Source organism: Xiphophorus maculatus, chromosome 1, assembly GCF_002775205.1.
Source record: "Xiphophorus maculatus strain JP 163 A chromosome 1, X_maculatus-5.0-male, whole genome shotgun sequence".
Lineage (NCBI taxonomy): Eukaryota > Metazoa > Chordata > Actinopteri > Cyprinodontiformes > Poeciliidae > Xiphophorus > Xiphophorus maculatus.
Genome location: NC_036443.1, coordinates 29,796,656 through 29,821,982, shown reverse-complemented (window position 1 = coordinate 29,821,982; position 25,327 = coordinate 29,796,656). Strand labels below are relative to the sequence as shown.

General features: G+C 37.4%; 2 protein-coding genes and 1 long non-coding RNA gene across 5 annotated transcripts in view; 1 reads left to right on the top strand and 2 right to left on the bottom strand.

The window, feature by feature from the left end:
- LOC102226488 (cryptochrome-1-like) overlaps positions 1-14,978 on the bottom strand; it is a 32,819-nt gene extending 17,841 nt beyond the window's left edge. For both annotated transcript variants that reach the window (XM_023324777.1, XM_005801889.3), the window contains exons 1-6: positions 14,833-14,978; positions 11,684-11,847; positions 3,697-3,805; positions 3,052-3,194; positions 2,044-2,228; positions 481-569 (exon numbers count right to left, since the gene is read on the bottom strand). In XM_023324777.1, the coding sequence (XP_023180545.1) occupies positions 481-569; positions 2,044-2,228; positions 3,052-3,194; positions 3,697-3,805; positions 11,684-11,841 (684 nt within the window). In that variant the 5' untranslated portion in view covers positions 11,842-11,847; positions 14,833-14,978. The remainder of the gene's footprint in view (positions 1-480; positions 570-2,043; positions 2,229-3,051; positions 3,195-3,696; positions 3,806-11,683; positions 11,848-14,832) is intronic.
- A 2,442-nt stretch (positions 14,979-17,420) lies between these two features.
- On the bottom strand, positions 17,421-25,290 carry rab29 (RAB29, member RAS oncogene family). The gene is made up of 6 exons (XM_014469813.2): positions 24,074-25,290; positions 22,995-23,066; positions 22,722-22,903; positions 21,081-21,202; positions 20,234-20,370; positions 17,421-19,413 (listed from the first exon to the last, which is right to left on the bottom strand). The coding sequence occupies exons 1-5, from the start codon at positions 24,189-24,191 to the stop codon at positions 20,244-20,246; spliced, it is 621 nt and encodes a 206-aa protein (XP_014325299.1). The 5' UTR covers positions 24,192-25,290; the 3' UTR covers positions 17,421-19,413; positions 20,234-20,243.
- Positions 21,788-22,795, top strand: LOC111609485. Of its 2 annotated transcripts, XR_002753158.1 has the most exons (4): positions 21,788-21,881; positions 21,991-22,318; positions 22,407-22,467; positions 22,734-22,795. It is a non-coding gene; the product is annotated as an uncharacterized LOC111609485 (long non-coding RNA). The 2 variants fall into 2 exon arrangements; XR_002753151.1 differs by having other exon boundaries at positions 21,991-22,467.
- Positions 25,291-25,327: the final 37 nt, after the last annotated feature.

The window sequence follows — 25,327 nt, the reverse complement described above, 5'->3', positions numbered from 1 at the left end:
GATGAGTTCTGAGTTCGAAAAGTAGAAAAAAACCCAGAAATATTTTGATTAATATTTTAAAAAATTCTAGAAAATTTTTCACATTAATCTAAAAATGTCTTAGTTTTTTTTCTCTCACATTTTTGGGTGGAAATTTACACCATTGTATATGCCTGATAGATTATTGTTCTGTCTATGAAATAAAGAAAAAAGTTTAACCTTTTCATGAGTAAAAAACACCTGACAATGTTGAAAAAAAAAACCCAAAACAAAAATGCAACCCCCCCCCCAAAAAACAGGACAACACCAATACAGAAATAGATAAGTAGTAGAAATGATTGTTTGATGAAAAGTTTACTGTCAGAAACCAATTTATATATTTAAGTATTTTCATCAACTGGAGTGAGATGTCACGTTGTCTTGTTCAAATTTAAGCTAAATAAATAAAGGATAAGTAATCACAAAGGTTCTGTAATCCTAACATGAGGGTGTAATACTGACTTTTCTCTCCAGGTGGCGCTCTATCCTAGTCAGAGCTTCAGTCTCTCCTCCAGGCCACACAGCTGAAGGGAGGCCCTCGGTGTCGAAGCCTGAAAAATATTCATTTAAATCACCTTAATCAGGACATCCAGCATTCAAATATCATAAAAAATAATTTAGTTTTGTTAAATAAACAAAATTACATTAAATTAAACACAACTGATCATTTAAATGGCAGTTTGTGCTTTTTGAAGACTTTATTTTGTGAGTGGTTTGACATTTAAACTGGATCCATTATTAAATAAAACGAGTTTTACTCCCTGATCTCAGGATGTGTGGAGACCAAAACGTTAAACCAAAATGATTAAAGAGTTGGACAAAAACCTAAAACTGTACCTTATATTGAGGAAAAATCTGATTTTTAATAAAGTCCAGGTGAGAACCCAAACATTTTTCCATAATAAAATTCCAATTTTTTTAACTTTCATTGAAACTGATGGACAAATTCTGTACAAAACACTGAACTATGTCACAATGAATAAAAAACTGACATAAAGTGTCTTCTTTCTGTTAAAGCATCCGGGCGCAGCAAGGCTTGGTCATTTATTGCTGCAACATTACACTCCTAAATGCCGGTGAATCATCGACAGAACAAACTGAGAGAGTTTTGAGCTACATTCGGAGTTAGAAATAAAGCGCAAACGGTTCTGAGCAGCAGATGGCGCCGTTTCCCACGCAGTGCAGCTGCAGCCAGCAGATGGTGCCAGGATCTGGGATGGGACAGATCCTGGAACTCTGAACGGAAAACTTAACGTCTGGACGGAGTCGGGATAAGCAGGCTAAACGTGGCCTCTGGTTCATTTCAGGGATAAATCACAGCCTGTGAGGTTAAAACCTGCACAGAGACATCGTCCAGCTAAAGCTTAAGTGGCTGGTGGATCAGTGAAAGAGTCGGGTTGAGCAGGTGTAAACTGCAGATGGCTGCAGGTTGGCTAAATATATGAATGAACTGAAGGTCTGTGAATGGAAAGCAGGCATCTGGAAGGTTCCTCTAAGCAGCTGAACCTAAATAATCCAATAGGAAAAGACTTTAAATAGAGAAACAGGACTGAAGGCGCTTAATGCTTTTATTAAGGAGAGACGTTTTGTTGTTGTTGCATCCAATTTGTCCTTTTAAATGTTTACTAAATAAATATATACAACCAGCAGTGTTCAAACCTTTTGGCCAAAATCATCAAAATGTCTGAAACTACAACAAAATTACAGTTTTTACTGCTCAACAATAATTAATAATTCTAATTAAACAAGTAACAAAATAAAGCAAAATCAATGTAGATCCAGAGCTAAAATAGGTTTTTAAAATGTTATTAAAAGAAAGAAATTACTTTTACAAATTCTTTTGGGCTCAGATGAAAAAATAAAAACATTCTGTTGATTCTCAGCAGTGAGAACCAGATTTGGGTCACTCTCTCTTTAAAACTGCTTTCTGTTTCAAGCAAAACTTCATCAATAAAAGCAGATTTGGGTTTCCTGAAATATTTCTCTGTAGAAGTCAGTAAATAAATCGATCGTTTGTTTTCTCACCCAGCTCCTCCAGCGACGGGACGCCGTACTTTTCCCCGTGGTCCTCGGAGACGGGCGTGACGCAGCCGCCCATCAGCGCGTCCGACAGCGTCTCCACCGGCATCTCGGGCGGATCCAGCCGGCTGATCAGCGTCTGGAAACGCTTGTAGGTGAGAGGAGGCTGTCCGCCGTTCAGCTCGATGATCCTTCAGACGGAGAAATGAGAAAAAACACACTGATTTACCTGCTAGTTATGGCACAGAAGTTATAAAACCTGCTTTAAAAAGTTCTGTTCACATATTCAACTTTATTTATTCAAAAATGCCAGTGATTTTATTGCATTTAAAAAACAAAAATAAATTTTTTTTTAATCCATTAAGCAAAAGAAATCAACAGGATTGTCAGCTATTTGAGGATTTTCTTGCCCGTTCAGAATGTTTCAAGTTCTACCATTGAGATCAACATCTGGGATTTGACTAGGCCGATGATTTCCCGTTTTTATCTGGTTCTTCTTGGATTTTTTTCAGGATGATTTTGATTTTTTTCCGTGTTGCAAAGCAAAGATCTGGTTCAAACTAAGTTTATTTAAGAGATTATTTCACATTTTTCACACAAACTGATTCACGGGTACCAGTAGAACAGCTCATTTCAAAATCTAAAGAGATTTGGGCTTTTCTTAGAAATATTTTAATGATATTTGAGATCGCTCAAAATATTTTAATCCCATTTTAAATAGGATTAAAATACGTGCATTTATTCATATTTATGGAGAATTTCTGCACCACAATTTCAGTATTTTAATTTTGCTTGTTTATATTGTTTGACATTTTCCACTATTGTTAAACTCAATATTAAATCTGAATATGTAAAAAATAAAAATACAGGCCGTCATCAGATGTCCTATTTTGTTAATATGACTAAATTTGAACACTTGATATTAAGTCACTTCAGGATTTTAATGTTTTATTGCAGATAAATAAATAACCTGACAGGTTTGATTAGAAACTCATTTTCTCAGTGAGGTCTCACTTGTCCAGGTCGTAGAGTGTGTGTGATATCTTGACGATGACCTCCACCCCCGCCTCCATGGCCAGCTTCTTGATGGCAGCGTCCCGCTCCTTCCCGAACGGCTCTGAGTCGTACTCAAAGGTCAGCCGGGAAATCTTCCACTCCTGAGCCGCAGAGGTCACAAATTACAGAAAATCATGTCAATAAACTCTCTCTGTGTGTGTGTGTGTTTTTGTTAGTCGAATCAAAGCCAGAACACAGACTGTGGCTTTTACAAGCATGAATGCGTTAGAGCAGGGGTGTCCAAAGTGCGGCCCGAGGGCCATAAAAGGCCCTTGGACTGATCCAAATTTGGCCCGTTGATGCAAATGGAGTTTTAATTTCTAATTTTCTTACAGTATGAAATGTAATTAATGTTTGTCTTTTTATAACCGAGCTGAAATCAAGATAAAATCACGTTTATTCAGAGGCTTTTACTGAAAAGTCTGAAAATGATGAACCCAAATCAACTTTTTAAAGTTTATTTGGGTGCAAATAGTTTAAAGTCAAAGTTTTTATGTTTTTGACCTGCAACTAATTTTGACTCAACAATTTTGGCCCATGTGACAAAACGTTTGGACTCCCCTTGTGTTCGCGTTAGTGAAGCGTTTGCCTCTGTGTGCCGACCTTGAAGAGGCGCGGGAAAACGTTTGCTGGTTGGCCCCGGATGACAAAAAGGCGGGAGTTGAGTTTTCGGAGACTTGCGTCCAAATCTTCTAAACACTGGAGCAGAAACCTGGAGAGGAAAAACATTTCATTAACAACAGGAAGTACGATCTAGACCTGTGTGAAACATTTAAGTCCCAACTTCACAACTAACAATAAAATTAATAATAATAACTGTTTATGAGTTTTTTTAAGTAACTGCAATCAGAAACCTTAAAACCAACATTGCAAAAACACCAAATCTTACCAAGTAATTTTGTTAGTACACTTGAAATTAAAGTATTTCTGAATTTGAACTGATGTGTGATGTAAAAAAGTTTGCATTTTAAAAGTGAAGTATTTTAGCTGATTACCAACTCATTTCATTGTGTAAACGTTGCTGCTCAGAATAGAGGAGCGTCATATCAGTGAAAACGCGTCACTGCTGTTTCCATCCTGCAGCGCTGCACGGCGTCAGGGGTCATGGTCAGGGGTCGTGGTCAGTGGGACAGAGAATGAAGGTTTCCAGGAATCTGACTGGCCCTAACACATTTCTCTGTAGATCCACATCTGCTCTACTTTAAACTAAATTAAACACAAAACGCAGGTAGAGTCAAAAAGATCACGGAAAACTGAACCTTAAAAACTGCAAAAACACAAAATCTAACCAAGCATTCCTCATCTTCTTTCTATAATATGTTAGTACACTTGAAATAAAACAAAACTGACTTTTAAGAGCTTGTTTTAAGTTAACAGTTCCTTAACATTGATGAAATACTAGTTCCACTCTGTTTTCTAAAAAAAGTTGCTTTTTAGTTAGTTTTGTTTTATTAAGTGTACTAATATAGTTACACTAAAAACTAGACAAGAAATACTTGGTATGATTTTATTTTTACAGTGAGTCTAAGTGGTTGTCCATCTCTACAGCTATTGCACTTGAGTTAGTCTATATTTTATATACAGAGGTGGGTAGAGTATACGTTGTACTCACAAGAAGCACTACTTCAACATATCTTTGAAGTAGGAAAGTAGGAAAAGTAAAAAGTAGCCGCCCAAAAAATTACTCAAGTAAGAGTAAAAATGTATTTGGTAAAAAGTCTACTCAGGTACTGATAAGTGATCAAATGATTAATTATTGAATATATAAAGTTAATATAAGATTAAGTGGAAATTTTTGTATTTTAAAGGACGAAAATCACAATAATTTATAAAAGTAACAAAAAAATAGCACCAGCCGTTTGGACGGATCTGCGTTACAAACAGAGCCTGCAGCTGCATGGCGTCCAGCTAACTTCTGCTGCTTCCTGTCCAACTCCTGGCCTAATCACTGAACCTGAGCAGCTAAAGCTCCGTTTGTTCCCAATCCTCACGCAGACAGACAGAGCTGCGAGACAAAGTAGTGCACACAATAAGGCACGTGCCAGCCTGTTCATGAGCCGGACCAGGCTGTCGGCTCACCATTTAGGGCAGCAGACAAAGCTTTCAAAAATGGTCATTCAAGTCGAGAATCTACCCTAATAAAACTGATATGTATTCATGTACAAGCATTTTAGGTTTTGTAATTTAGACCCAACAGTGTTGTGAAAAAGTAAAACCTTGCTCTGACACTAACCTAGAAACCTTTGCTTTTTAGGGCAGGATACTTGCTGTCTGCATCAGTCGATTCAGAGCGATGACGCAAATGGTTTTATGGCTGCACCAAAGCAAACAAGCACGCAGAGAACTACAATACCGAACATGACAAGAGTTCATAAATCACTGCACTACTTTAAAGATCTGCTGTTGTTGCATCAACCTTCCAGACCTCTCAGGTCTTCCGGTTCTGGTCTGATCTGCATCCCCAGAACCAAACATGAGAAGCAGCATTCAGATTCTATGCACCACAAATCTGGAACAAACTTCCAGAAAACTGCAAAACAGCCGAAACACTGAGTTCCTTTAAATCAAGACTAAAAACCCAGCTGGTTAGAGTGGCTTTGGAAACATTATAAATGAAACACTGACCAACATATTTGATATGTATAATTTCAAAATATGTTTGTTCAATTATTGACTGTATGGTGTTTTCTTTTTAACTTTATAATTTTCTGTTTTTATTATGTAAAGCACCTTGAACCGCGCTATACAAATAAACTCGAGTTAAATCTTTCTGAAAGTGCCAGAAACAGATCAAGAAATTCTATAATTTTAAATGAAACATAACTCGGGTTTTACAAGTCTGAGTTTAAAAGCACGCAATCGAATTAAACGTCAAACACTAGAGGTTAAAACCGGAGCGTAATACTGTCTTTAGTCCAGGTTTAAAACCAGCAGATGAATGTGCCAAAAACAGGCAAACAACAAGAGGCTGAAGGAAGAAGCTAGCAATGTGCTTCAGAGGAAAAGACGCCAGTAAAACAATCATTTGCATGTTCAGTTTTTATGACAAACAACTCCAAGTTGCAGCATGTATGAGGAAAGAAAGAAAGAGTTCAACAACAGGAGAGCCTGGCAGTCAAAATAAATTCCCACTCCATTCTGGAGACTCACTCGACCCAACTGAGTTTCCCAAAGTACTACACTCCTGAAAAAAAATAAAATAAATACCTCTAGAAGACCAAACCCAATTGGTCAATCAAAAACAAAGACAGGAGAACAGGACAAAAACAGGAGAGCAGGGAAAGGATTAAAAACTGCATTTAAATTCAAAATGAGTGTTCAGCAGATCAAAAGTTTTTGATTTCATGTCATTTTCTGTCAAACATTAATTACCTTCATGACCCTCCTGATGAGACTAGCTAAGTCATTAGCATTTAAACATAACTGGCTTTACCTCTTCAGGACAGTAACTGGGTTTGGCTCTGAGGAAGCGTATCTAATGAAAGTTATTAACAATGTCTAATTTCCCTAAAATAGGAACCATTAAAGTGGATTTTGTTAGGAGTTTTGACCCAGACAGAAAAGAAGCGATTTTAAAATTTTGCTTAAAAATAAAACCTTTATTTTAATTTTTACTCTGCTTGAAACAAAGCAAATCAAATCAAATCGGTATAAAGAGCAGAACATTACAGATTCTCCTCTTTCTGATGCACTGAATGAACAGGAACAGCTTCAGACAAGTTTTCATCCACATAAACTCGCACAAATAAACAGTGTTGTAATCATGCCAAACCCATAGGGGGCGGTGTAGCGCACAGCTGAAACCTGTCAGCCAATCAGATTGCTTCAAAGCAACCATGGCTTCCTGTTAGAAGTTAAACACGGAGGCAGAAAGTTAAATTGAGGAGACAAATATATAAGTTCAACTACGGGTCTAAAAACCTGCCTTACTCAATGTTTATGAATCCCTTGTAATGAATGCGTCTTGTTTTCATTTTTTTATGTTTAAATCTGTATTTTATGGACATTTGTTGCTGTTTATACTAATTGTTTTGATTGTAGAACTTTGAGATTTTTGTAAACATCAAATTAAATTTATCATCATTAATAGCTACTTTTAAATAGCCGCAAATACAGTTAATAAAACAAAACTATGTCAAAGCAAGCATGTGGATATGTTGGTGCAGTATTTATTGCAGATTGTAATGCACAGGATGCTAAATCCCTATTCTATGTACAAGCAAACATAGTTTACTCAAATCTCCACTTTGGTCGAAGTTTAAATAAATAATTTTTAGTGATATTAAATTTTTGTGTTGATAAAAGGCCAAACACTTAAAATTTATCCGTTTTATTAGATATCCAACTATTTGTGGACTTGGCCTAACCTGCACTTTGAGTGAATTATGGATAAAAAATAACTAAACATGGTGGAATGTGTCATGTCTTCTTGGTCAGGTTGTGTTTACATCCTGGTGAAACCTTAGAAGAGTTTTTACTTTTCTTACTTTGCATCAGGACTATATATAATAACTAAGCCTGATCTCATTCTACAAAAAAAATATTCTAGGCATTTTTCCTTTTTAAAAATCAGTTCTTGTGAGCCGATATGTATTCATGAATTACAGGGTGCATCTGTGTCTACCTGGTTTCTAAGAGTATTTGCATGGCTGCATAAACATACGCAGTTAATGCTGACGCTCAGGAGTGTTTTAGCGAGCTTCCCAGTTTAACGGCCTTTCTGTGTTTTTAATGTGTGTGTGCAGTTTTGTTTCCACCTTATATAAACGATATGGCCTACATGTATTGCAGCGGACACACACACACACACACAGCTTCGGCTGCACCATAACACAATCCTTTAGCCTAGTAACCTCATTCACACACACACACACACACACACACACACACACACACACACACACACACACACACACACACACACACACACACACACACACACACACACACACACACACAAACCCCCCCACACACTGAGAAGGGTAAAGTCAGATTTTAATCGCTCTCTCACTGCTGGGTGTTTCAGAGCGAGCGACTGAACAGTGACGGAGCGGTAACTGGAAGGTTTTGGTTTCAGGTTTCCTGACAACATGTTCATGTGATTTCAACTATAATCACTTAAATCTTTTATTAAAAAAAACTAAAATAAAAAAAACAAAACATTTAAACTAACAGAAACTAAGAAAAGTTTAGCATAAAGCAACTTTGACTACAGAAAGTTGCAAACGACTAAAGCTGTTTTAAAATAGTTAACAATAAAATTAAGACGTGAAAAAAACATTTATTTAGCAAAAGTAAAAAGAAGTTCAGTGGTTGTGAAAGTAAGGGTCAAGGCCCTATAGTGGGTCGGGAAAAGCCCAGTTTTGGGTCATATTTCAAATACACAAGAAACAGTCTAAAATATATATATTTTTGCAATAATTGTAAAGAGATTTAAGCAAAGAAAACCTCATTATAAAAAAGAAAACCTTGTTTTTTTAGAGACCGTACAATATCAACTCCTGTGGAAATGATCCACCCAACAATACAATGCAATATTTATTGGTAGTTTCATAATTGGTGAGTTTATGACGTTTTTATGATCTACAGCACTTTGACCTGCTTTATTGCTGAAATGTGTTATACAAATAAACTTGACTAAACAAGTTTGGCACAACAGACCAAACTGGTTTGGTAGATTTTTCTTTTTAATAAGCAAAACAATTATCTGAAAAATTTAAATAACACAAAAAAGGGGATAAATTTGTAAAGGAAAGAAACATAAAGGTATTTTATCTAAACTTCTGATTCTGGCTCCCTGGATGAACTGAAACCTGAGTGATGAAGACGACCTGTTGCTCTTTAAACTGAGAGCGCAGCCCTGTATTCCTGCTGATGATGAATGGTGACATGTTTTTCTTTGTGTTAGCGTTAATTACAAGCAGCTCACCGAGACGTAGCTGCTTTTATCTGCGTCTCCACCTCAAGCAATACCGGTTGGGTAACGGGCCACACAGGAAGATCTCGCCACAAGTAGGTCATGATCACATAACCCTTCCTGCGCTGACACACTGGCCTAAATTACCTTCAACATTTCACCTACATTTCTCCTTTTATTGGGAAAAACTTCTGATTATTTACACTTCAGGTATACGTAGAACTAATAGTCCTTATGTTAGAATAATATATATCACAAGAGAGATAATACAGGGTAAAACCTCCATTTGTCTATTATGACCCTGCAGATCAGTTTCCTGTTATGTGGATGAGTTTTGTTTTTCAGAACAATGCAACATTTGAGAAGCTGCTGGATAAGCATGTGCAGGTATCAGTGGGGTTATCAGGAGAGGCTCCTCCTCCTGATTTCATACGGATGACATAAAATAAGACGTTTTCATTCAAAACAAAGTGACTAAATAAAACCTGGTCCCATCTTTAACCCTCAAGCTGGAGACAAAGTTAAAGAACATTGAAATAAAATCACCAGTGCTAATTGGATGACGGTTTGCCAGGTGTCAGGCACGTTTCAGAGGGTGTACTTACTTTTAAAGCTGCTCTGTGAGTCTAAAACACGTGTCAGGAAAGATCTGTTCTCTACTGCCTCCACTGGGACAAAATTAGGGATGCACTGATCCACTTTTTCCACTTCCGATACCAATATCTCAGGTTTAGAATCAGCCGATACCGATCTGATACAGAAAAACAGCTGACCTGGCTGTAAATGCTTATTTGTTTAAACAAATGTATTGAAATACTAGTGTATTTGACACCTCTGCACCAGTACAGCCCTCTTAAATACACAAAATCTCTTAAACATGGAAAAACAACCCAACTTTAATTTGCTCAGTGAGTGTAATCAAGGAGAATAACAAACTGGAAAAAACATGTCAAAATAAACTGCAACAAACCTTCTTTGAAATGGTTCAGAAAGTGCAAATAATTACTATAAATATAATGTAAAATAAACGATAAATAAATAATAAAAAGTATAGAATTAGACTGAATAGATCCGCCCTTATGGATTAGAAACACTGTCACTAATACCTGATCTAGAGTTTCTTTCAACATAGGGACTGATCCAGATAATAATATTGGATCATATGCCATCATAAGAGGATAAACATGCTATGCTGCTAATAATATAAAAATGTAAGGTCATATTTAACGTAACTGCTGATTTCTTTATAATTACTGGAGTTGAAACCTAAAATAAATGCATTTGAATCTGAAGTGGTATTGAAATCCGGCATTTCCTGCAGGAACTGCCGGCGGCACTTGAGCATTTTTAGACCCAGACGAGCGTCGAGTCCAAAGGTCTCTGCATTGATTGCTTCTGTAATGAGCTAAAAAGAGACATGAGGAGGGAAACAAACCAAAGCAGGCCAGTGACCACCGCCTCAGCACCAACACGCTTCCCCAAACTCAGCCCAAAGAGCCGCAGCTTTAAGTTTCAGACAACTGGACCCAGGTGGGTTCCCTTCGACCCTGAAAGGCAGAGGCGCTCTCCTCAGGCAGACACTGAGCCTCATGTCTGCTTGCAGACTGACCTGCACCAGGGGGATTATGGGAAAGCAGATTTAAACCAAAGGGCACCTTGTGGCTGTGGAACCACTGAGTGCTCTCCTCCAGCTCACAACTCTTAACTTTGATTATTATTTTGCATTTTTTGCAAATAAAAACTGAATGAAACTAGAAAAATCTGTGTTATGAAAACATGCTTACATATTCTTTAGCGCCTTAAAAAATCCACCATACCTAAAGCACTAAAAGCAAGTACAGATCTAAAATATTAATTTCAGTAATTTAGGCAAAAATTAAACTTTACAGATTTGTTTCAGATCTCTGGAAATAAGTGAAATGAAGCTTTAAAAGCAGAGAAATGCTGACATCATCCTGCAAGTTGCAGAACTGCAGCTGCCTGGAGGAAAGTCCTCCTGTTCATGATTCCCAGATTAAATGATCAGTTCTTGTTTTTACACCCAGTCAGAGCAAAAATCATCTCAAAGTTTAGCTCAGGTTCCAGCTAAAAGAAGCAATAACAACAATAATAATACATGAGACTGAGAGTGAAGCTACAATCTTTGTTTAATGAACCAAAACAATAAAACTTAGAAAGTGTTAATAATGCTGAAGAAATTATTAACACTTTTGAAGAAAAGTCTCACTGGTGAGATATTTCTGGACCAACCAGGTGATTCCAAAGAGTCAAGAGGGACGGTCGTTTCTCTTGACTGTACAAAACAAAACTGAAATTATTGATTCTAACTTTCCTAACTGCCTGAACTTTGATTTAACTAGACCGATTTTGTCATTTATACCAATCATGTTAGTAATGGAAGGAAAACTTGATCCGTTTTCCTTGGGAGCTAAATATGAAGAAATGATACTTCTGAGAATAATACATTTTAGACTACAATTTAGAAATTCACACATATTTTCCAACAGAACACATCCAGAGTTAATGGTGCTTCACTTCCGTTTCTTAACTTAACATTTAAAAGCACAAATAAAAATATTAGCAGTGAGTGAAACTTGTTAATTGTTCCTTGATTCCACAGTGAGGAGCTACGGAGTGAATAGTTCGGAGCCAAACTCAGACAAATCGTCTTACCTCCACCTGTTGACCCCGACGTTAGACGAGCCTGCGAACCACGGGTCCAGGAAGTAAACGCAGCGCACGGTGCCAGCCCCCCGCACCGCCTCCCGGAGTGCCGGATTGTCATGGAGGCGCAGTCCCTTACGGAACCAGTGGATGGAATTTGGGGCCATTGTAATCTGCAACGGACGAATAGAAAATAGTGAATAATCAAACATCAGGAGCTAAGTGCTTTCAGGGCAAACAATCTGGATTTGAATGCAGCTTTTAACCAGGTCTCATTATTCTGCGTCCGAACTGCAGCATAAACATCAGTTTTCTGGATCATAAGGTGGTTGTGTGAGAGCTGCAGCTGCACACAAAGCCAAAGACGAGCAGGACAGAAAAGAAGTCGCCTCTGTCCCAGAAAACGTCCAGGACACGTTGAAGTTCTGCAGGAACCGCAGAAAACCTCTTCCCATCATCAATTCTCCTTCTGATTGGCTGGGAATTTATTTGAAATTATTCCCTGTATATTACTTGAAAATGATCTCAAAACAACATTATTGTTATCACAATAACGTCTGGCAATTTATCATCCAGCAAAGTTATTATGACAGGCTTAGGTACAAGATAAGTTACTAAAATAAGAACTCTAACTTGGCTGCAGATCCAAAATGTTCCCCTAAAATTTGAGTCTTTCTGTTGGTGGAGGACGGCAGGCGTAGGAAAGCCGTTTATTCACTCAGCTGGCTTTGATACAAACACAAAGATGGGTCACCTCCGTCTTTTTTTTCAATGCATCTCTGAGCACAGTTTATTTTTCCCGTTTGACCAAAGGGTCCGGCGCCTGAGACTCCAGTGTGGAAACCGGAAGCTGAACTGAACGGCTGAAGGAAGACGAGCAGAGCGTCCGTGGCAGACGAACGGCTGCTAATTAGAAGAGGCTCATCCGCTGCAGAGCAAGCTGCCGCTTGGCCTGCAGCCTCTTTCACCGGCTTGTTTTCTGAATGGAAGAATCGGAAAATCACTCCCTGGCCAGCTGGAAGAAGAACCTTAAGCTCATCGTTCTTTGAGATGTGGGTGTTCTTTTTGCTCTAGCAGGAGCCAAAGAGAACTGGAATTAAATGGATCTACAGAACTAGATTCTCATGTTATGGTTGCAAAAATAACATTATTTTAAGCTATTAACACATTATGATGTTATTTAAAAAATATATATATATATATATATAGTTTAGTTATTTACTGACTGTTTATTTTTTTCACAATGGGAACCATTTTTAAGCAAAAAAGTTGTGGGTTCAAATCTCAGCCTGCGTAGAGTGTAGATGTTCTCCGGATGCATGAATGTGTTTTCTCTGGGCGCTCCAGCTTCCTACAACATGACTTTGGGTAATAAAATATTCTAAATTGCCTTTAAGGCTGCATGGTTGTTTGTCCTGTGTCTAAATTAGGTGACCAATCACCAGGAGCCTCATTAATTTTTCTTGTCCCTGATTGGTTGTAACCCGAGCCGATATGGACAACCATACATGTTAGCTTGTGTGCTAAGATGGTTTCCAGTGTACGTTTTAAGGCATGTTAAGGTGTATTTGGTGTTTAAACTAGTTCACACACTCTATGCTTAATGCGTTTAATCCAATAATTAATTAATAATCTTTTTTTATGTAAAAACTGACATCTTGCTTCATGGTTTGTCACTAATGAAACCATGGGCTCACCTTTTCACTTATTATTCATACACCAACAATCATAACTCATAAGCATGTTTTAACTTTCCTTCTATCACACATTCAGTCATTTCCAGTGAGTAAGTGATGGAGGATTGATGCGTTAGTATGTTAACATGGAGGATGAGTGTTAAAGAGTGTTCTGTGAGGATCCACACAGCCAGGCGGTGGCAACAGGTGGCTGCATTTCACAGGAATCCTAACGGCATCAACTCAATTCGCTCCAAATTAATCACATTTCTGACAAAAAAAGAAATCCCAAGACACTTCATGAGAGAAAGCAGCCGTAAAATGGATGAGAATTAAATTAAATTCACTTTAAATCAACTTGTTCTCCTCACACCAACTCCACTGAATTCAATACAACACAGACACATTCATATACAGATCTAATCCATCAATCCAGCTTATTCCAAATCAGTCTAATGCGGCCAAAATCCAATAATAAATCATAGTTTCACACTCAAAATATATCCAATCAGATTTATTTTGGACACAGTTCAATGTAATATAACCAGTTCACATCCAATTTCGTCCAATTTATTTCAGTGCAACACAATTAGATTCAGATTCAAATCTAATTAAATGCAACTTTGTTCTTTTCAATCCATATTACTCCAATACAGTTTAGATGAATACAGATTCAATGAAATATGTGCAATTTAATCAATTATGTTACAATTTAAAATAAGACAATGGAGCACCTTAACAGCAAACACTTAACTAAATTTAATAAACCTTAACAGATAATATTAACACAAGAATGACTGAAAATATCATGCAAATTAATAAGTGAAACAACACTATTATCAAAGTTGTTAAAAAAAGAAACATTTTGTTTATGCATAACTATTTACTGTTTTTTATACTGGAAACAGGACGCTGATAAAAAGGTGCTGGGTAAGTAATTTTTTTTAAATATTCATATTTCATTATCTATTCAACAATAATTGAAAATCTAATTTTGCAATATATATTAGGGATTATTTATATCAAAAGGTATTGCATTAATACCTTATAAAGTATATTAGTTTGGTTAGAATTAATTTAAATGGTTATTATCTTCTGATAAATCCTATAAAAGTCAAAAAGCTGAGTTATGTTAATAAAAACAGACGCTTTCTTTCTAAAGTATTAGGTCAGCGACCGCGACTTCTCCAGATGGAAATTAGGTCACGTCGTCTGTCTGAATGGTGCTGCACAACACCTCATATGAACTCAAAAATTTATATTTATATAATGTTAAGCATATACAAATTCTTAATTTCTCATTTTGGCCTCAAGTAGTTGAAGACAGATGTAAATTTAAGCAGGAGGAAGTTTACTTGTCTGCTAGGAAATACCAAAACGGGGTCACCGGAGCGGAGTTTATGTAACCTGCGCGGCGCTGTTTCTACCACTTTAGATTGAAATTAAACACACAAGGCGCGAATAAAGCTTGTGCTGGCTTACCGGGAGTGGTGTTTATGTCAAGCCCAGAGAAAGAAGCATTTCTTCGGTCCTGGAGGAGTACGGATCCGCGATGGGTACCGGGTACGTGCCAGCAGCCTCTGCCTGAGAATCCCTCGGTGCTCCTCCAGTGCCCTACTACTGTAACGTGTTTCATAACAGATGAAGCTACTGCGCATGTTCGGAGCTATATATACGCCGGCTTTATGTCGCATTCACTGTCCAAGGGTTTTCACGTAAACAAACGTTTTTTCTAATCCTGTCCACTCAACACACCATGTTTAAGAATAAGCTATAGAAAATAAGAACAAATACGAAATCTTATTCATTCAATATTGAATAATCAACTTTGTGTACATACTTTAGCTTTTAGATGTTAAGCAACTTTGTAAAACATGTCATTATTTTGTCGGTTAAAGCTGTTATTTTCAGAACAAATATGAAGAAACACTATCATGAATACTAATTGAGCAAAATCTTTTTTGTCTGTCCATCTGACCGTCTGTTTTTTTGTTTGTTGAGCATTAATATCTGCGCCTCATTTAAAACATCTAATAATTCCCATGTCAATAAAGGCAACACCGAACGTGAACTCAGACCTGTTTCCGAGGCGGACAACCCCATTGGTCGGTATGTTGTCACGTGTGTGATGTCGGTCACGTTTAGGAGGCATGGAATTGCGGAAGTTCCTTCACACTGTAGTTGTGAATGGTTGACTCGTTTAATTAAGAATCTTAGTGGCAAATAAATAAATAAACAAAGCAGGTGGATATTCATGTAAATATATCTATAGTGTAGATCGTTGTTCTTGTGACAATAAAGATTTATCTTATCTTATCTTATCTTATCTTAGTGTATGGACTGACACCGAAAGACAAAATATTCCAGAGAACTCTAATAATATAAAAATATATGTACCGTACATTTTACTCAATTTATTTACTTAAGTGTATTTAGCAGAAAACGCTTCTTAATACTATGGGTGCCGAATTACAGTGTATGTTGATCAAAAAAAAATTAGATTTACGTGGAGATTCTGTGATGAGGCTTACAATACCTTTGAAAATAGAGATGCGCAATATTTACAAAACACATAATAACAGTAACCAATAATAATAAAAATATAGATAAATAATAACAGTAATGATAATGCAGTGTGAAATACAAAGGTTAATTGGTCTAAATAACCAAACTTAGTGGGCGCAATAGTGGTGGAAGTATAACGGTGACATCCCTACTATATTAGTAGTAATAATACCAATTAGAATATTTTTTAGGTTCTGTGAAAAAAACAAACTGCATTTAATTTTTTTCTTTGCAGTTGATAACAAAAATAAAATGAAAACTTTGTGGAGACACTTTCCTGAAGTGGGTAAGAGAGTTATTTTTGTAGGGAACATGGACTGAAAGGCCACTGAGAGGCGAAGAAGCCATCACTCCAAAGATGATATTAAAAGGCAGACTAAAATCTGGACTTCCACATGGGAGTCAAGACTCTAATGAAACTACAATAAAGTATTTGGTCATCGTGACCTTCGTTATATTGGAAAAAAAGATAAATCAAAAATAAATGAAGTAATATAAACTATAACTAAAACTTATTATTTTGTCATTTAGCAAATATCATTAAAAGACAGGAAAAACAAGATGTGTTAGAACAATTTCCCAAAATTGTTCTAACTCTAACAGGGATGTCCAAACCTTTTGTCAAGAGGGCCAAAATAATTTTATCTTTAAAAACATATAGATCCAAAATTTTGTGATTTGTGTTTTATCCACTTACAAACTAAGCGCAAGCCATTCTAATTAAACAAAAACTGGGTCATAGATCCAAAACCTCAAATGGGTTTTCCTTGTTAAAAAAACTTCCAGATTGCTCAATATTTTGGGCTCGATTTGAAGGAAACAAGAAAGCTTGGAAAAGTTGATCACTGAGTTGCGCCTAACATTTTTAGTAGATTTTGATTTAAATGAAAAATGATAATGAAATGATAGAAACTTATTGACAGTGAGATATGTAGGGGGGTTTTGCTGTTCACAACTTCTTCTTTTCCATATTTTTTATGGTCTTGCCCACAAATCTCATTATACATTCCACATGCACAAATGATTGGAAAACTACCTAAAACTGGCTTCTAAAAATAATAATAAGTACAAATAGAAATTATATGACATGTTCTTTTGTTGGTACATTGCAGTAAAAGCCTAATAAGGCCGTTTTAATTAGCTTCTGAAGTGAACGTAGGGCAGCCTGGCCAGTTTATTTCTGTCTGCTGGACCCGGTCCAGTTCTTTTTCCTCTTTGTTTTTGCTTTCTGTTTCTGCCAGTCAGCAGATGGTCTGGTGAGGAGCGCTAACACAAACAGTCGCTGCTTACGGCACTGTCATCAGATATGGCGTCATCTAATGTGCGCATCCCCGTCAAACTGCGTGAATATTCACCAAAATATGATACAGCATATCAGCTGCGATACTGACACAGGAAGAGAGATAATAAATCAGCATGTGTACCACAGAAGAAGAAAACAGGAAAAAAGAAAATAGAACTTTATTTACCATCTTTTTTAATCAGAAATCTCAGCCGTGTGTTTGTGTATGTGCCTGTCATGAACTCTGGTTCAGTTGGCGGTTTTGTTGTGTTTCTCCTGGTGGGTCATTGGTTGGAGACGGAGAGCGGCCTCCCACTCTGAAGGTGTTCCTGCAGTGCTGACGTCTTGTCTCAGGGTCATGCAGCGTGCTGATGTCAGCGCCTTGAGCTCAACAAATTCTTTTCCAGGAATGCCCTCATATGTTGCTGCATCTAATATTTTCTTCCACCCGCTGTGCTAATAGAATTCGCCAACCAGCGTCACAACCAATGGTTTTCAGGATTACATTCATTTATCCTTCAAATCCAATGTTAAACTAATGTTAATAAGTCAAGACAAACTCTTTAATACCAAACAATTTGACTTAAAATGACCCAAAAATATTTTTATTACAGTTTTTTTATGGAATCATCCTCAGGATTTCTCAAATGAAAACAAAACTCCATGGATTACCTGGAGTTTCCTGGATCACCAGTGAACATGTCAATGCCTCAGAATAGGACAGTCAGTGACGAGTACGAAAGGGGCAGGACATTATAAGATCTTGTGTCTTCTACCTGCTCCTTTTCGAACAGGTAATATAAAATTGCATGTCCCTTGGGCATAATAACTTGTTTTAACTTTTATTTTATTTTTCTTCTTACTTGATTTTACTTTTGTCTGTTAAATAAATAAATAAAAAGTGCCTTGAGAAGATATCTGTTGTGCAAATAAATACATTTAAGTTTATATTCTCTCTATATATTTGCCTCTGAAGAGCAAATATAAAAATTTTATTCCAAATTTTATCAACCATTAACTGCATTTCCATTAAAAATGTGTGGAACACTAAACTTGATATTGCTCTAAAGTTGAATGAGTTTCCATTAAATAAGAAACAATTAAAATCCCGTTATAATAAACTTGTTAATGCAATAAAGCAATAAAAAATATGCTGCGCCATCCTCCTACAATTCCTGTCGTTTTTGTCTTTTCCACCAGTCGTAACATCCGGCTGTTGATCATTTTTTAATACAAAACTATATCAACCTAAAGCAAAAACTTATAATTTTCCATTTTTTTTCCTGTCAACACTGGATGGATCAATCAGGTGTGGGATGGATGATGTAAAGTAGTTCATATTTTCCAAGTCTGTAAAATTGGAAGCTGCCAGTCACATGACAATCTCAGCTTTTATAAGACTGTCTGCAGTTTCTGCCCATTAACATTCAGTCTGAGCTGTTCCTCATTCAATCAGTTAATCAATCACGTTTATTTGCAATGCACATTTCAGCAGCAAAGTAGTTCAAAATGCTTCACAGTATAATAACACAAAAATAAAAACAGCTATGAAAACTATATTTTGTCGAGTGCCATCATCAAAATGATTAATATACACCAAATATGTTGGTCAATAGATAGAGAGATAATATAATATGATAAGATTAAAATGTGAAGATTTAACTTTCATGTCTGTCTGGAGAACCGTGAGGCGTTCAAGTCAGAGTTAAAACTGATTTGGTTCATTTCAGTGTGACCTGAAATTTATCTTTGGCACTGATTACAATAAATATAGTAATCAGTAAATATGTGCACCATTCAGATTTTTTTTTTTACTTCTAAGGGGTTCTAATCTTAATAAAATTTATAAAATCCTCTTTTTTCCTCTGCGTAATATGCATGAACACTTTCTCTGCAAAATAAAAAAATAAAAATCCAGTATTGCACGTCACGCTTCTCTGAGGCACATGCATATCCATGTGCCTGTGTGATACACACTCTCAAACACCCAGCAACACTCATTACTATTCATACTATTTGCTTTACTGGCAAGCAGAGTGGATCCACACACACGCCTGGTTTTAGCGGGCAGACGTCATGCGTCTGAATGAATCAGCGTGTCGGAGGAGAAGCACTTCTCATCTGCAGCTCATCCACATCTACAGGCCTTTCCAACGAAATCTATTCACAGCCTCTTCCTCTCCTCCTTTTGCTTCTGCTGTTTGGTCCGTGATAACCTGAAAATATGATTATTTTAACCCTCTATGGCATGGCGTTGCCCTCAGGCAACAAACCACATAGCTGTACCTCACATTGCTCCTTTATTTTATTTTTTGGGGGGCATGATTTTTGACATATTTTTGTCCAAAAAAAAGTTTTTTTATGAATATAGTTTTTGTTTGATTTGTATTTCATTTCTCATAATCAGTGTAGACAATCTTGGTGTTCTAGACCAATGTTACCCTGAGGCAACAAACCCAAATCTGGTTCCAGGAGGTGTCAGAGTCCGATTTTATGATTGACATGTAATTAGGGACCACCAAGCTCCCAAAGAATGCAGGAAAATAATTCTTCCCCACAAAAATAAAAAGTCATGCCATAGAGGGATAATTTATAACAGAGAAAACATTCATTGTTGAACAGGACACATTAAAAACACCCAATTACAATGGTGGTACAAACTACAATGACTTCAATTTGACAAGATGACCGTACTTAAAAAAAGTTAAGTCAATTAAATTCAACATTAGTTTTACTTTAATTGAGTGTTACCAAACTTTGACCAAAGTCAAGTTTTATTCCCTCATCTTTTTTAGTTAAATGCAATGTTACAAGTGAAAATGTATTTTTTATGATTATTTTTTGGGTGTGAGTTTTTGTAGAGTGCAGTTTCCAAATACACTTAAAAACATCTCAGCTGCAGAGTTGATGCATACAGTGAATATTTGGCAGGTAATTTGTGACCTACGCATGCCTCCAAGGACAATCTACACTTAAAAAATAAATATAGCGCATCAATATTAAGTGCTCTGAATTACAAAAGGGATTCACAACTACCCTTATTGCCTCAGCAGCAACTCTGCCCTGCACCGTTGCTGATCTGTGACTCCTGCTCTGGGTCAACACTGTCTTCGGTTTTGGGCAGCGGCGGATCCAAACTGGACTGAATGGACAGAATCTCCTTCACCAGACTCCTGAAACACAGCAGAGACGCAAAACAACGACGGGAAGAGAAACGAGCAGGATACAAATAAAAAAGATAAAAGAAGACAGAAAATAACCAAGAAAGAAAACAAGGAAGGAAGGAAGGACACAAAGAAAAAATAAAGGAAGACAGGAGGGAAGGAAACAATGTTGGAAGTGAACAAGGCGAAAAGGAAGGATGGGAGGATGAAAGGGCACAAGACAGGAAGGAAACAAAGAGGGAGGGATGGAAGGTCACAAAGAATAAAAGAAAATAAAGGAAGACAGGAAGGAAACAAGGTTGGAAGAAAACAAGGAGGGAAGGAAGAATAGAAGGACACAAAGAATAAAAGAAAATAAAGGAAGAGGGAAAGAAAGGGAGCAAGGTTGGAAATAAACAAAGATGGACGGACAAAGAAGGTAAAAAAGAACCCAGTAGATCGGTTAGTCATGTGAAGTATTGGAGATCATTTTGTGAATGAACTGGAATATACTGGATTTAAAACACCTCATACCTGCTGTTGTTGCTTACATTAGTAAGGGGACAAAGGAAGGAAAACAAATCCTATTTTTATGATTCAAGGTGAACATTTTACATGTAGTTCCATGGATTAGCATCTTAATCCTCAAACATGGTGCCCCACATCAGATTGATGGGATTTAAATGTAGTCCTGGTAGTTGCCATGTTGTACCAGGTAAGCTCTGGACATGCTATGTTACCTCATTGCCTCGTCGATGTTCTTGTTGTCTTTGACTGAAGTTGCCATCCATGTGAAGAAGCCATTGGCCTTGCAGAACGTCTCAATGCGGTCTGCTGGGACGGCCCAATGAGACAGGTCGCTCTGTGGGGGAGCAGAGAGAGCAGGAGGGAAAAAAGACATTTAGGAAAATACAGAACGCTCCTGCAGATCAGTACTGTTGAACTTTCTTCTTTTAAAAAACATAAATATCCTGTCACATAGTCACCACCTCCCATTATAAGCAGGTATAGAAAACAGATGGGTGGATCTTGAATTACCCAAACAGGAAACTTGCAACCTGATTTAATACCAAACACTGAGAAAACAGTCATGCATATTTTCATAGAATGACTGTAAACATCTGGCTTCAACTGTATGTTCCATTCCTGCACTTTTGCTTATTGTAATAATTTATTTTTCTTTCCTGTCCTTCGTATCTAATCTTCTGCAACTAATTTACTGGTAAATGCCCATTCCATTATTTATGCTGTTTGTAGGTTGTTACCCATAGTACCCACTAGGGGCGCTGTAGTTTGGTTCACTTTGAGTTAGTACCTTGATTTAAAGCGAAAAATAAGAGGAAGTGTTGCTAGTTTCCTGTCAGCCAGAACTTTGGGCTGAAATATCCCACGGACAAGAGGAAGAGGAGGATATTCTTCATCTTTATTGACTCTGGACTGTAGCGCACATTTTTCAGAGAAGGCTAAAGGCTAAAGGCTAAAGGCAGCACTACACGGACTTTACCACCATAAACTTTGCAGCCCTTGGGCAGCGGAGCGAGGTACATGTTTAGTACTGCATTAGTTTGTGAAGTTAGCGTTTTTATGTAATGTATTCATGTTTTGTGTCAAATAAAGGCACTTAAGCAAATGTATTTTCTTTTCTTTTAGTTTTCACGGTGTATTCAGTGCTATTCAACAAACTTGGTTTCGAAAGAAGTAAATTCAAATCTACTGCATCCGTCGAACTCTCTGTTTTCTTGGGTCTGAGGGACTGCTACTGTAGCTGCTGTCAAGACAACTGCATCCAGAGGAGTAACAGCTACAGTATTTAATGTTGGGATTTGGAACTAGGCTAACTCTGGCCTGCCTAACACCTCGACCTCGGTTCGGTGTTAGTGAACCAATGCAGGGATGGAAGTGGACCGGAAACCGCTCCCAGCGCAGGAAGTTAACCACAGCGCAAGGCATTCTGGGCCGAAACAGCCAAAAGAAATGCGTGAGTCTTGCACTACAGAGAGAAATAGCTTGTGTACCATCGCTAAAATTTAACGATACTCCATTTCTGTTTACATTTTGTGGAGAAGGAAGTTTGCACTGGTCTTCATGTTATTTCCTTCAGTGATTCTTGGTGCAGCGCCCCCACAGGTGAGGAGGTGAATAAGTTTTTCAATTAGTTCGGATCATTGACACTGTACAGCATTAAAGCGAGTTGCATGAGCTGAAAATGTAACAAATGTGGGAATTTTGATCCCTAGTCAAATCGAGGTGTGAAAACACAGTTACATGTGCACCATCTCAAATTTCTCATGTGGCTTTTTATAAAAAGATGAGGACGATGGTAACTCGGCAGCGCTAAGCTCTCCTAGTGCATCATGTATTGGCTAAATAAACCGACTCACCTTGTTCGCCAGCAGGATGCATGGGATGGAGCTTCCGTTGGGCAGCATGGCCTTGTTGTCCAGGTCCTGTTTCCACTGGTGACACTTGAGGAAGCTTGATGAGTCTGTGACATCAAACATCACAACGCAGCCCACCGCTCCTTTATAATAAATCCTGGTCATGGAGATGAAACGCTCCTGGCCTGGAAGGGCAGACAACATTCATGCACATTTCAGTGATCAACATATGCGTATGCGTAGACCTGTAGTTCACTTTAAACTAATGTTTCATACCTGCAATATCCCAAAGTTGAACTCTGACCTTTTCTTTGTCAGACCAGTGCAGCATCTTAACAGAGAAATCCACTACAGAAGTAAACAAAACTCGTTTTAGGAACACAGTTTGAGAACAACTCAGATTCATAAAGCACCATAAACATATTTATTATGTTTATATTTACCCGCATATTAACATTCAATTCAGAAATACATAATTAATCCCAAAAGGAAATTAAATTAAATTATTCTGCTCTTCTCTAATTCTGAAGAGCTCAACATGAGCGAGAGCGAATGGAAGAGGACTGGGGCCACTGGAAAAAATAAAAAAATAAATAAAATGAATAAAGAATTCTGACTTTTGATCTCATAAGATTAAAAAAAAAAAAATCAGAATTTTATTTCAGAATTCTGTTTTTTCTCTCTCAAAATTTTAACTTTTATATCAGAATTCTGACTTTTGATCTCAAAAGATTGAAGTCATAATTCTGAGGAAACAAAGTCTGATTTTTTCAGTTGCTATAATCTTTTTCTGTAGTCCAGAAAGTTTGAATGGTTTGTCTGATAAATTCTGGGTCTTTCCTGAGTTTTCTCCTATCAAGATGTGATTGGAAACCGATGCTCCAAACCTTTAAAAACACCTTAACAGACACATTTTGAAATGGAGGAACAATGGCTCTGTTCCTAACCTAGGCTTAATTGTTCTGCTTTTATTCAGAATCTTGTTCTTTTGATGAAGATCCATATTTCATGACTGTGGAAAAATAGAAGAACTATCAAGAGCTTTAATTTTTGACTCTCTCTGCCATTTTCCTTGCTTAGACACTGAGTACAAGCAACTAGCAACACACAATCTTTGAAAAAAGAATATCAGAACTAAATCTGTCTTTGTGAAACATCCGTATTTGACAAATAGTTGAAGTCTCCTTTCCAAGACTGAAGACTCAACAAAGTCTTGACTGCTTACTTTGTAAGTAGTCATAGATCTGACATTCAAATGATTCAGAAGTTACATTTTCCATATTAAGCATTAAACACACAAGTCAGCCCAGATAAAGAGCCTAAAAAACTATAATTGTTAAAACCAGGTTGCATACCTCCTACAGTCATTTTGTATGTTCTGTTGAACTGTCCATTGACGTAGCGATGCACAAATGAAGACTTGCCAACGTTTCCGTCTCCTATAACCAGTATTTTCAGCAGGTGCTCTTTCATTTTGTTTGCTCAGAAAGTGAACCAGAGGGACTCTTCAGCTGAAAGGTGCCGTAGCCCAAAGTTCAAACAGGAAATGGGATTTGATAAACTCATAAAGCAACACAAACGTGTTATGCGCTTGTATAAGTTAATAATCTCCAAAGTTCAAAGGAACACAGGAGCTACAGTAAACACAGTAAGGATGCAAAGAGAAATGAAGATAAGGGCATTTCTTATCTTAACAGCTTAACAGCGTACTTTTGTGTATGAAATATGCATGAAATTTCAAGTCTTTTTGGCCCTCTTGGTGTTCCATATAAATTATTGTTTGTTCATATGTACTCACATTGGTTTTACTGCTCATTGAGATTGGTGGCACAAAGACATGCAAAATTTGAGAAAAACTGCATGAAAATGAGGGCATTAAAACACCCACATGCCCCATGGGCTCATGAATACCGCCTCCAGTTTGATTTGATTGAGTTGCGACAAAGTGCAAACATTTTTTAGCGAAAAGCACAGCTCTTGTTTTTCAAGCTGGACCACATATAAGGGGACCATTTGGGTCTGGTTGTGTCCTAAAACAGTTATTTATAAGTTCTGTGAAGTACTCCATCTGCTGATGGGAAGAGAACCAAGACACGACGCGCACAAACAGGAAAACCTCTCACAAAGTGAATCAGGAGGATGACTCAGTGGGGGGGCTGGAGCTTGTTTGGAAGCCAAGAACGGCGGCCTATTTGGCAAATCAGCAAACTCAGTATGTGATCAACACCACACGCCTCTCTCTCTGTGTGTAGGAGCAATGCTGCTAATAGTGATAGAGGACAGAGATGGAAGCTGAGATATTCTTGATGTGTTGTAGATTTTCAAAAAAAGCCCTCTTTATTGATGGCAAGCATTGGTTGGTTTTACTTTTTGTTCTGACATGATTCTAAGAAATGTGGAGAAATTAAGAGTTTATCCTGGATTTGAATCTTGTTTCAGCTTTCTGTTTGGAGTTTGCATTTTCATGTGCTGTGTCCTTTCAGGTCACCAGACATTGTAGGTCAGGGGTCTCAAACTCCAGTCCTCGAGGGCCGCAGTCCTGCAACTTTTAGATGAGCCTCTGCTGCACCACACCTGAACAGAATAATTAGGTCATTAAGGCTCTGGAG

Coding starts and splice junctions, on each gene's coding strand:
- rab29 (XM_014469813.2), bottom strand. CDS start 24,191: ATGAAAGAGCACCTGCTGAAAATACTGGTTATAGGAGACGGAAACGTT. Junction 23,067..24,073: donor ATACAAAATGACTGTAGGAG/GTATGCAACCTG, acceptor TTACTTCTGTAG/TGGATTTCTCTGTTAAGATG. Junction 22,904..22,994: donor TCAACTTTGGGATATTGCAG/GTATGAAACATT, acceptor CTGCCCTTCCAG/GCCAGGAGCGTTTCATCTCC.